Raw genomic sequence first — 12,702 nt, forward strand, 5'->3', positions numbered from 1 at the left:
ATCATTTGAAAAAAAAATTTGCAGCAGTTCCTTATGAGAACATCTGGTTTGCTGTGGCTTTTAAAATCCCTTTTTTTTTTTTTTGCTATGCATTTATGTTATCTCTGCCTTTTTTACTGGCTAAGAACTTGTACACAAAACAACGTGCTTTCCCACATGCCATGACACCTGCATTCACTGAATCACCAGTGATATTCCTGAAAATGCAGAAGACACTGTTTGACAAAATAAGCAAATAAAAGATCTAAAAGATATTTTAAAAAAACCCCAAACAAACAATAACAGATTTCTAAAAAACAACTCAAAGTACTTCTCTCCAACTGATCAGTACTGACGCCAAATGTCGTTAGTGTATGATGTTTTTATTCACAGCTTGAAGCAAAAGTGAGATCCTGAATTAACACTTTGCATGTTTTAACTGTTTTTTTTCATTTATTATTTTAATCTCAACTTGCAAAAGTTTTTAAAGTTTTTTGCAAAAATTAACTTTTTAAGATGAAATGCAAATTTTAACCCTACCTGAGACCTCAGGCCTCAGAAAACACAGATTCTAGAAGTCCACATTTGAGTATGTTTCTGCATGCTTTCAGCCCAAAGATTATTACACTACACTAGCAAATTTACATCTTATCAAGTACATTCAGAATCTATAGAATTAAAGACTGCTAAAAGTTGAATGAAAAGTAAAAACCAACAAACAGTAAAAATGAAAAGTCATAAGCTATAAATGACCAAATTTAACACTACCAAAAATACGCTGATCTAGCAGTATTCCAGTGGAAATACTGACATACCTTCAAAAACAACCTGTCTCTGTCTGAAGGGCAGCAAGGATTTACATTTAGGGCTTAATCATAAAAACAACTCTTGCTAAGGAGTTGCACCAAGTCCTGAAATGTGCCTGAAATTACAACTCAGGAATTAAGCCTAGACTTCTAAGGCTTTTCATTCGTGTTATTACAAACTTTGGTTTTGAAAATACAATTAATTAATGCAATGCAATAAATCCTGCCCTTCTGATCAAGCGAACATTTTATTAAGATGTGATCAGAATAAACGATTCCAAAATATATCACTGCAATACATAAGGAGTATGGGCTGCAAAATAAAGTAAAAACCAAGTCAAAAGTGCAAGATTCATCATTAATGAAAAAGAAGCAAAACAGTGTGACCAGAGCCAAAGGCCAACATAAAATGTTGCTTTCCTGTAATTCTGCTTTCTCTGAAGTGAGTAACCAGTGTTCTCAGGTACATTTTAATGTAACTGTTACTCATCTTTTAACCACAGATGTTTCTTATCCATATTTTAAAGTTTGTCCTCCAGCTCCCTACTGGTACCACCAGCTTCAACAATTCCCAGCTTGAAGACTCACACTGTCTCCAGTGTAAGTCACAGAAAGGTCAGAGAGTGACAGTTTCTCTCCTCCTACTTCTCTGTGGACTCCTGGTGCTCCAGGATGTATAAACTAAGGAAGAGTCAGTCACATGTAAATGGCAAAGACATCTGTGTGGTGCTGCTCTTTTTTAAGATTCCTCGGTCCACATGAGACAAATTTACCTGTTCATGTATGGCTAAAGTGACCCTGGAGAACCAGGGGAAGTTTTTATGTCTTCCATTCACCTTGAATAAAAACAAGATAGAGGAATTCCCAACAAATTAGGCCTTCCTATCACTGATCTCAGAGCTTTTACAGGATATTCCACTGACAACATCGAAGAAAAACAGATCACAAAGTTCCAAATTCATTAAGATGGAAGTTGCCATATTCAATCCACCATACAAGCAGCTGCAAATTATACTTCACCGTCTCAGAATGAGTAGAAAACCCTTTCCTTCTACAGCTAGACCTCAGGAAGAAATGCCTAAAATGCCAAGCCCAAAGGATTATTTTTGGAAACAATGACAGAGCAAATACATATATTAAAAAGTGAGATCCAGAGAACTTCCCGACTGATCACAACCGAAAATTCTACCTGTAGACCCTAAACTGCCAAGCGGCAGAAAGACTTGGCAAGATGGAGGAAAATTACCCAGGTAGAATGGAATATCACAAGCAACATACTCAAGCTTGTATTTCCACTGCTTTCCTACAAACTCTTTAGGACAAGCTTGCACACTTCCACTCTGACTGATTTTTCCTATGTCCATGTAAAAAATCAATGCACGTTACACCAGTAAGGCCACAAGAATTGCTTCCACTGCTGCCTGTCTTAGATTTCTATGCTAGACCCCTACAAGTAAGAAAAGGCATTCCATTTTTTTTTTTACATCAGACAGCCTACAAGTTTTCCCCTGGAGCTGCAAACCAACCAGCTTAAATGTGATACATATTTTTAGTCCCCAGACTCCTCAAAGGAAGCTAACAGATCTCTGGAATTCTGTGGATAACAATTTGAAAAGTAAGGCCTGTAAATACTTTCTCTAATTTGCAAAAAAACCTGTATTTTTTTGCGCATTTCCAGTCAACAAAATTTGGATTACACATGGCATTCACAAACCTGTTGTCTTATGCAATTTGAAAGGACACTGATTCTAATCTGTTGTATTTAATGGTTACATGTTAACATATTTCTTCCTTAACCAAATGATTTGTTTTCTTTCACTTTCTATTAACCAAGAAAGACTGACCAGAAAAATGGACAGCTGGAAATTCAGTTTTTTCAAAACACAGTAAGGTTTCCAGTTTTCTATGCTTATCATTACAGACTGTATTTCTAATTCTAAACTTTTTTTTTTACTTTAATCAAAAATTTAAATCCTAATTTCAAAGATTTAAAACTGCTTTCAATTCGTACAAAGAAGACTAACATTAAAGTTTAGTTTAATAGCTTTTTCATCTGTTGAGTTCCAAATTTCAAGCTCCTTTTTTGCTCAAGTCTGAAGACTCCATCCTATCAATCACTCAATGCATGTCAGACACATCTCTCTCTCACTCTCTCTTCTGTCCTCCACCCAGAGGTCTTGCCAGCAATTCTGAAGACAAAATAGCCTTTTTAACATAGTAAAGAAATGGAGGAAGTACAGCTGAACAAATCACTCATTTTTTTTTTCCTATCTAATTTGCATCACCAAATGCCTTCCTAAACCAGGAAGACAGATACATTTATATTTTTATACCTGTAATGTACAGTTTTCCTTTCGCTTCAGGAACTCCACAAACCTGGCCACCACTCCTTGTGTGCTTATGACTTCATCTATTGGAGGATTTGGTTCTGTTTAAAATAAGAAGATAAGTTAGATACGTTCATTTCTTTGTAAGGAAACTCTCAACTGCTGCATCAAAACAATGTCCAGTGCCATACTGGCTGCTCTTTTCTTGGAGTGTGTTCTTTTTCTACAACACTTCACTAAAAGGCAACAGATTCCTATCTGTCAACATAAGAAAACTCCAGAGTTTTGAGGTAATAAGATAACATGATTCAATGCACTGATGCACTCAGTGGTTTAGGCAGACTGATTTCAGAGCAGCACCTCTGTGCAGTCACTCTGGCATGCCTATGTGCAGAGGAACTTTGGTACATCAGCATGTTTGGATCACAGAGACACTGCCTACAACATTTAAACTTACATCCAAGAGGAACTATTGCATCTGCAACACTTAAAACACATTTCAAGAAAAAAAGTGGCTATTACATACAACAAGCAGAGCTTGTCCCAAAAATTCCAGTGTGAAACTCAATTTTTATTGCTGTCCAAGTAAAACCATGTGTTAATTTTTGTCTAAGTAATTTTAGCCCTTACCTTTAGAAAGCAGCTTTCGGAACTTCTGGGTGGCTGAGAGCTGCTGTTCTGGACTATTGGAGAAAATCATCTCAATCATATCAGCGGTGATGACTGCACTCTAAGATTTAGGTGGGTAAACAGAATGAGGATTGTGAGCAAAATGGGGAAAAAAAATCTGGAATTAGCAACAAACAGGTTACATTTGCTAAACCAGTATAAAGTTTATTTTTTACTGAAGAAAAAACTAGGTAAAACCATTACGGACAACAAAGGAACCATTATATATGTACATCCACATAAGGCAACATCATTCTCAAGTGCAACTTTCCTTTACTAAAAGACAAAATTCAAATTTTCCTCAAGATATGGCAAGAAAATTACTCTTCAGAATTTTTCACTGCTATTCTCTCTTCCTCTAAAATAAATGTAAAATTGTCAGTTTTAACAAAAAGTAATTATGCTATCATTTAGATTTCCCTAACATGTACACTTTGACTTACTCTCTTACACCAAAATGCATAGGACCTGTCATTTCTAGAAGAGTTGAAGAACCTAATGCTTGTTAACAACATCAAGCAGAGGTATTAAATTTTCCATTATACTGATGGTTTCCAATAATATGACTAAATTAAATCAGCAACCTTTCTTATGCTAGGTAAAATCTGACATTCTGCTCACCACACATGTACCCATGTAAAGAAGCGTAAGAAAAGTCAGATTTTTTTCCTTCCACCTCTAATCTAAATCTTCAGATACATTTGATCCCAACCTTTAGACAGACAGGGAGACAGATGACAGTGCTGAAAATACTTAAGCGTTGTCTGTAACAGCCAACAGCTCCAACTGTTAAGAGCCTGAAATTAATGGCATTTAACACAGCAAACTGTGTGATGACACTCTCTATCAATTAGGCAAAATCCTTTCCTTACTTTTTACTCTCTATTTGTTTTATATAAGCTTCCACACAAATGATTAATGGTATTTAGGACTTGCCTGATATTTGAATACTATCTTGAAGAGTAAAACCATACATTCTATTATTGATCTACTATGGAGTTTATAAGCATTTCTCTGTTTCAAGGCTCATATAGCCACTAATAGCTCAGCCTGATCTCTATGGAAACATCACTTGCATACTCTGAACACAGATACTGTGAAGATCAGCAACACTTTAAAGTGAGAACTGCACTTTCCTTAAACTTTGCAGATATAGAACTGAAACCCCTACCATTTTTCTTTCCAGGGAGAAACTAAAAAATTTAGTTCCTACAAGGAGTATTTTTCTGTTTTAAATTCTAGCATGGAAAGGTGTTCAAGACCTTGTGCAGACAGTTAAGCTAGGTCTAGCAGTGCTTCCAACACTCTGCTTAAAAATGGTGCCACTTCAAAGTCTGCCAAGAAAGATGTCCACTGAGCCCCTTTCTAACTTTGTAAATAGCAATAACACACTGCCTGATTTGTATTTACATGCTTCAAGCAGTATGAATTTCAGGCTAAAAAACTCTGGGCAACAGTTGATAGATTCACCCGTAATGATGAACACTAAATCCAGGAAGTGATCAGCCTGCCGGGACAATGACATTTTATTTCATTTTCTTGAGCACATATCCTCTGAATATCTTTCCCCAACATTTTTCTCTCATGTGATCTGTTTCTGGGCAGTTCATTGAGACAGGTGTTTCAGAGTTGTTCATCTCTGAATGCATTCCTCACATCATTCTGGAATTTCATTCCTGTCACGTCACTGCACAACAGACTTGCCCAGGTTCAACCAACACTTTTCATTTCTCATCACTTACAGAAGTCATCTCCATGTTGTTCATCTGAGCCTCATGGAAGCCCCCATCTGACATCACTTCCTCCTCCGCTTCTTCCTCAGCCGTTGCAACATTTCGGCGTTTGAACAACTAAAGAGAGAAAGTATTTAACATATACATATTTTATATATATATTACATAGCCAATATAAACACTGCATGTTGCGTTAGGCTGCTATAAAAGCTACATATGCTATCACCTGAGAGAATGCAGTACACTGGCTACAGGACTTCAACTGACAGCACATGGAGAAAATTTAGCCATGGAGTAAATGAAAACAGTAATGTGCTAAAATATTGGTTCCTAACATCTCTGGAAAATGTTCACTGATATCCCCTTCTCCTCTTCACCATCTGCCTCCATCTACAAGCTGTCTAGCTTCCACACCATTGCTTTCTTGCAGAGGATGCTGGGGGGTTCAAAGTCCTGATAAATTCCTGTGTATTACACATCTTCATAGAACACCTGCAGGTGTTCTGACAGTTGAGTTACAGTGGCAGAGAGGGCTCTGGAAGATGATCATGCACAGATTATTATACTGGGATGAGCAGAATTTGGTTGCTATGACTTAGAGAAGGTATCCAGTTTTAGATGTCATGACAAGAGCTGGAGAGGCTACAGCTACTGGTCAGACAGTTTTGTTCAAACGCTCAAGCTGCTCTGGCCAATGTTACCCTTGAATTAATGAGGAGCACTCGCTCTGTGTCTTGTAGAGCCCGTAGAAGAGACAGTGAAGTATGATTTCAGACTGATTTCAGACTGACTGTGCATGAATTTGGAGGACAGGAAAAACTAAGAAGAGGCTTGGGAGAAGCAGAGAGGCAGAGACACTGCAAGACAGGACTGTTGAAGGACTGGTCCCAGATATCTCAACTGCTGTGCGTTACCTGCTCCTCTCTCTTTTGCTTCCGTAGCTGAAGACCCTCTTCCTCCCGCCTGCGGCGCATCTCATCAGGGTTTAGAGATTTGTTCTTGTAGCTCTTCAGCCGGAAATTCTCTTTTCCTGAGGTCGTCATGATTCCTTCACAATGTAATTCAAAAAAAGAAGACAAAATTACTCTTCAACAACACATCATTTTATACTCTGTGTCCACTCCTTAAACTCTGTAGCCATGAACTTCCAGTCACTGCCCCTCTATATTCCATCACCTAACTTCATAGAACACCTGCAGAGGGTCTGACAGATGAGTGGCAGAGAGAGCTTTGGAAGATGATCATACTTCAAATAAAATTTAGAAGTTGGGAAGTAAAATTTCACAGAATAGTCACTTTGGTGGGTCAGTTCTTCACATCAGACCAACAAACTTTTATTTTATTTTTTAGAAATGCCAGACAGTAAGTAAAACATTAAGAACTAAGGTCTATAAGGCGGAGTACATAGCTTGGGCTAAAAAGAAAACTGCACTAAAACATTTCAACATTTCTCCACACAGAATTATCTGAAATAAATACTCCTGTCTTTACTCAGAAGTGAAGGTGTCTTAGCTGCTTTTTAGCTTAATTCACTTTGCATGTCAGCACAGGGGCTTTTTTTCTGCACTTCATATCCAGTGTTTTAAGTTAATTCAACAGAAACCTGTTGAAGAAAATTGAAGAAACTCTGAGTTCTTTCTATCCAGACAAAACCTACAAGAAAATTGAAACAAAAAGAAAAATTTTAGGTGAAGATGGTTTAACCATTGAAAATGCTCAGTCCTGCAAAGAAAGCAGTGCTATTGTTCCCATCCTCCCCACCCCCAGTCCCTAATCCTGCCACTGTTTATGCAGAGGGGCCTTTTTTCACTCTGTGATTTCCATCTGTCTTACGTAACTCAGAGGCTCAGCATTTATAGCTGCCCATGATGATTTGCACATGTACAACACCACACTTTGGAATCACTTAGCATACAGCAGTAGGTGGAGAACTGTGTGGAAAGAACTCATCCCCCTGAGAGCAATGGGTGTGGACCAGGTCTCTACTCTTAGTGCTCCATTCTGCTGCTACTTTTCAAATCCTTACATCTCCTCTTTAAATCCAAAAGAGTTTGGGAATCAGATTCTCAACATGTCGGTGTTTCCATGCATCTACACAGAGATGCAGAGTCTCCAACATATTGTAAATCCTGTGACACAAAATTTTGGAATCTGCACTGTATAAAAAGTTACTCTACAAGACTTTTAAACGTCTTTTTCAAATGCTCTAATGTGTTGTATTAAATAAGCTACCTACCTCAAATTCCATAAGCACAGAATCACCAGGTGATAAATGATCTCCTGTGCATTTTTTACTTTAAAATGGAGCAACATGAGTCTATAGAGATTCTCAACAGCTTAGGTTTCCTCTTTAAAATACATCAAATGTATATCGAGTCTTGTCTATCTATTCTTCTTTCAGTTAGCACAAAGAGTTGCAAGAGAAAAAAGATACTCAAATATGCTTCTTGTTAGAATCTCTTTTATGTTGCTTCTACCTGACAACCTTTTATAAGAATTCTGACAATCAGAACTGACTTTCACAGAAAACATTTTGGACATCACTTGAAGTGTTACTGTATTCTGACAACTGAGATTTAAAAAACTGTTCAGGGACACAGAATTATTACTTTGATTGTCAGTCAGTCAGAGATTGCACCGAACGCAACATAACAACCTGAGCACACAGGTAAGCAATTCAGCAACCTTATTTTGCTGAAAAGGCTCTCCTGAAATGGCCTTTTTTTAAATAAAGGTACAAGAAAAAGATACATTCTTAGAGTGCCAGAAGTTCCCTACACTTTTCTTACCAGCTTTGAGACCCCTTTTTTCCTGCATTTACATGTTTGAGCTTCAAATGTTTGTGTTTCTTACAGTAAGCTTGGCAATTATATGTCCTTCACATTTTTAGTTTAAGTGACTACTACCTGTATATGAAACACACGCATTATTTGAATAAGCCAGGGACTTCAACTGTAAAAAGAAGTTCAGTCAACAAACACTCAAAATTTCTTTCATTCCTAAAATATTTTGAACAAAGTATTTTATATATTTTAGAATAAGCAAGTTGAACTCAAACACCAAGTGGACAACCATGTGCTAGAAGGACATTCCTAACAGGAAAATAGCTTTGCAGACACTCTGGTCATTCTGTCCCTGACCATGAATAAACACAGGCAGAGACTACAGCCCAGATAACATCAGGCCTTTCATAGTGCTATTAATAATTCTCCATTTTTGTCTGAAGTCTGTCTTCTCCAATTCATAAGACTGTATTTGCCTTTATTTGGGATTTCAGGACTTTGACAACTCCTTTGATAAACATCTGTGGTCATTTTACACTTTCACTTTCAATACCTACAAGTTCTTAATTTAATTGAATTCTTGACAGGGAGCATCTTCATGCCTTAACACTGAATTTTATCTAATGTCTATTATGTAGCCTCCATATAATGTTCCAATGTTTCTAAACATCAATGACACAACCAACTTCATCATACGTAAGTTTCCTTAAGTGTATTCTTACTTACTGTACTTATTAACACCCCCATCTCCCGGTTTGCATACTGATTTTCTTTCAATTAATTTTGCTTCTGTCTTTAAGGTAATAATTTCCATTTTCCTTTCATAGTTCTCTTAGCCCCTACTGTTGTACCTTAAGTCATTGCTTCACTTATTGAAAATACAGGTACAGGATTTACTTGAATTCTTTCTCTGATTATTGCCACAAGCCCTCTACCCAAGAGCTTCGCAGTTATTATCTTTCTTACACCCTCTACAGGTTTTGGCTATGCTCATTTCTGACTTTCAAGACAGCTCACCTGGCTGACTAACCCCTTCTTCTATTTCATAAGTAAACCAAATCCTTTCAAAATAGTATATTGTCTTTTACCCGGGAGTACAAACACCTACCACCAAATGACTGGGAAGAAAGTTTCCTTCATTAAAAGTGAAAAGATAAAACTCCCCACATCACTGAGAAGTTACCAATCCAACTAGAGATGGGTTCAATAACTTACTTTATAGTAGGCTGTCACTGGTAGTAAATAAACAAAATCCCAGCACACAGCCACATACCTATTTTATACACCTGTCTGTCTAACCTCTATAACAGTTAAACCCATAGTTATTTTCTAAAAATAAAAGTCCAGTTCTTACATCCTGAACATATCCTAAAATCAATTCTTTCTTTACCATTCTTTTACTGGTTTCCTGACTACTGGTGAAAAATTCAACCAGTGCATCAAGGACTCCATCCAGCCCACACACACTGACAGCATCTTTGAACCTATTCACGTGTGTGAGCACACAATGGCTTTTTTTTTTTTTTCTCTAAAAATGTAACAACCTTATGTTAGTTGTTACAGTCATCCAAGGATTGTTTGCTATGAATCTCCTCCATTTTTGAGGATGTAGCTTTTTCCCCAGGCTAAACCGCAGAAGAAAAACAACCTCAAATTCCCTCTTTGGTCTCCAGCAGCTTTGGTGTGTGACTTAGCTGAAAATCCTTCAGTGGTCACTTTAAGTTCACCCTTGCAGCAAATAGCAAATGCTGGATCTTCTCTGCACTGTCAAAATTAACGCTACTTCAGGAGAAAATCTGTGGTGGTTGTCATGGAAATGTTCTACCCATCTTTTCTTTCCTAAAGATAGCACAGTATTGTCCACATTTTTGATACTCCTGGCTACAGATAAAAACCTCTGGAGACCTGGTAAGGAATTTTCATGGCATTTTTATTGAGCTTTTGCGCAACACCACTCAAGCCCCACATGACACTTTCTCCTTCTCAGTTTGTCTGCCACAAAAACAAATTTTAGCAAAACCAAACCCGCTAACTATTCCTGAATGTTCCTGCATTTCCAGAAGGCAAACGTGGTTAAGACAAGAACCCTACCAAATGTGGATGTGTTCTAAGCACATGTTTCTAGGGGAAGTAAGAAGTACTGCACTTCTCCTTGCTCATCAAGTCAAACAAACTCTGACGCACTGGGAAATACAGAGTCACTTACTGCCATGACCTACCTTGTCCCAAGCAATCATCTAAATAGGAACAAAAATGAACTCCCTGCCTTCTTAAGTCAGCTATCGCTGTCACTAGACTTAAGGGCTTTGACGGAAGGAACACCATGTGACTAATACTCTTGGATATTCCACACGTCAGAGGTACTGAGATGTAAAAATAAATAAATAAAATAAATTTAAAAAAGAAAAAAAGAAAAAAAAAACCACACAAACACCAAATCAAGAGCTACATTATTTTATATACATATAAACTTTGTATTTTTTATATATGAGAGCATATATGTACCATGTATACATAATGAAAATAAGATTACCATATACGCTCCTGATATTAAAGACTATTAGAGACAGACTTTCCTTCTTTGGAAATAGGGGCAAGAATAAGAAAAAAAAAAACGTGTTTCAGAAGCGTAGATCTTTACTTGACATTCTACCTCACAATGGGAATAGGTCAGAAGGGGAAGACTTGAAAATTAAGGCAGAATAGGAGTTTGAAGAGAAACAGTGTATTCAAAAATTATCAAAATACCCATGATTTGCCATACTATGAGAGTACATTTCCTAACTGAGGCAGATGTCAGAAGGAAAGGAGTCACTGGAGGCAGACTTGGGAGCTCTGCTGTGCTGTCACACTGCTGTCTCTCCTTTAGATTGCTGCCAGAGAGACATGGAAAAGATACGAGAGGCACCGTCAGCCCCGAAAGGACAACTCGTGTTGGAAATGGCACTGTCGAGACAGAACTCCAAGCAGTGAGAGAAGCTGGAATTATTCAAGGGAAGAAATGCACCAAACCTTTACTTCCAAGGAGATGTCAGTTTGTTTACTGGTTCTGCTGTAAGAGTCTAGATGTCCTAGAAAAGAAGTTCCCCCACAATCACACTTCTTGACATCAAGCCAAATACCTACAGCACAGCCTGGACAGATGTTTGAGCAACTCCCTGAGCTCTAATTACAGCATACATCACCTTTGACACTTCAGTGTAAGACTAGAAAACCTATTCAATTTAAAAAGCCAACCTGAACTTGGTCATTCATTGCTCTCATCAGCACACTCTCAAAAAATCAACATTCTGGCTACAAATATGTCTGGGTTTTTCCCCTATAAAGTGTATATTTTAGAAAATCCTTCTGATTTGCTTTTTTGGTAATTTTTTGGTAAAAAACAGGCAATGAGTCAGGATGCTAACAGAAGTAAATGGTCAGCTTTCTTGGAGAGGGCCGACAACGAAAACCCTTCATAACAAAACCATGAATAATACTGGGCATAGATTGATAAAAGCATCACCTGGGATTAATGCTAAATCCCACATTTGGCATCATCCTACAGAGATGAAAACACATCCACCAAGTCTCTATATTGTAGATGCTGTTATCTGAGAGAAAAAGGAAAATAAAGAAGCCAACGGATCAACTTCTCTCTTCACTGCTGTCTCCCGTTGTTTCAAAAACCAGCTCAGCCTGATAAACACTTTGATGAGGTTGTGCCTACTTCTTTTACTAAATGATTTTACAAACCATACTGGCTCATAGGGGCCTGTAGGAATGTCCATAAGCAGGAGCACCCATACCACCTGAGGGGAGTTACTTTCTCTCTGTCCCCAGAGTCTTGTAAAGCTCAGGACATTTACAGGAAAGGATATTCACTCACCTCAACTACAAAAATCTACTGTTCAAGCAAAGCACAGACAATCTCTAAGACTTCTGCTTACCTTTCACTAGCTGTAAAAGAGGATTGGGAAACATGTCTCACAGTCACTATAAAATCAGCAGTTATGTTTGTAAAGACCTGTAAAGTAAGTTTTGCTGCTGATGTATCAAACCCTAGTGCTAACAAGGAAACAAAACAATCCTGTGAATTTCATCTTCTGTGGTTTATGAAAGCTGCGACAGCAGAACAGCAGGGATCCACACTCCAGCATACAAGAACAATGGAGAAGAAATGGAACCACCACCCTCTGTTATCCAAAAGGTCAGAAGATTACAGAAGCTTCAAATGTAACAAAAGAATTACAGCCAAACATGAATAGAACTTACAGAGCCTTGAAACACTGTTCAGACTTTAAGAGACTTTCTGTGAAAAATTGGTATTAGGAAGTGGATTTCTTCATGAAACTGCTGCCCATCTCCATATCTTTCAAATCTGCTTTATTTTGCAGGCCTCCTTGTCCTCTTAGGGTTTTTCCCT

General features: G+C 37.7%; 1 protein-coding gene across 1 annotated transcript in view; it reads right to left on the reverse strand.

The window, feature by feature from the left end:
* Window positions 1–12,702, reverse strand: part of KPNA1 (karyopherin subunit alpha 1) — a 49,908-nt gene that overhangs the window by 30,602 nt on the left and 6,604 nt on the right. The window contains exons 2-5 of the mRNA XM_040089398.2: window positions 6,429–6,562; window positions 5,524–5,631; window positions 3,743–3,842; window positions 3,119–3,213 (exon numbers count right to left, since the gene is read on the reverse strand). Of these exons, the coding sequence (XP_039945332.1) occupies window positions 3,119–3,213; window positions 3,743–3,842; window positions 5,524–5,631; window positions 6,429–6,557 (432 nt within the window). The 5' untranslated portion in view covers window positions 6,558–6,562. The remainder of the gene's footprint in view (window positions 1–3,118; window positions 3,214–3,742; window positions 3,843–5,523; window positions 5,632–6,428; window positions 6,563–12,702) is intronic.

Source organism: Hirundo rustica, chromosome 2, assembly GCF_015227805.2.
Source record: "Hirundo rustica isolate bHirRus1 chromosome 2, bHirRus1.pri.v3, whole genome shotgun sequence".
Lineage (NCBI taxonomy): Eukaryota > Metazoa > Chordata > Aves > Passeriformes > Hirundinidae > Hirundo > Hirundo rustica.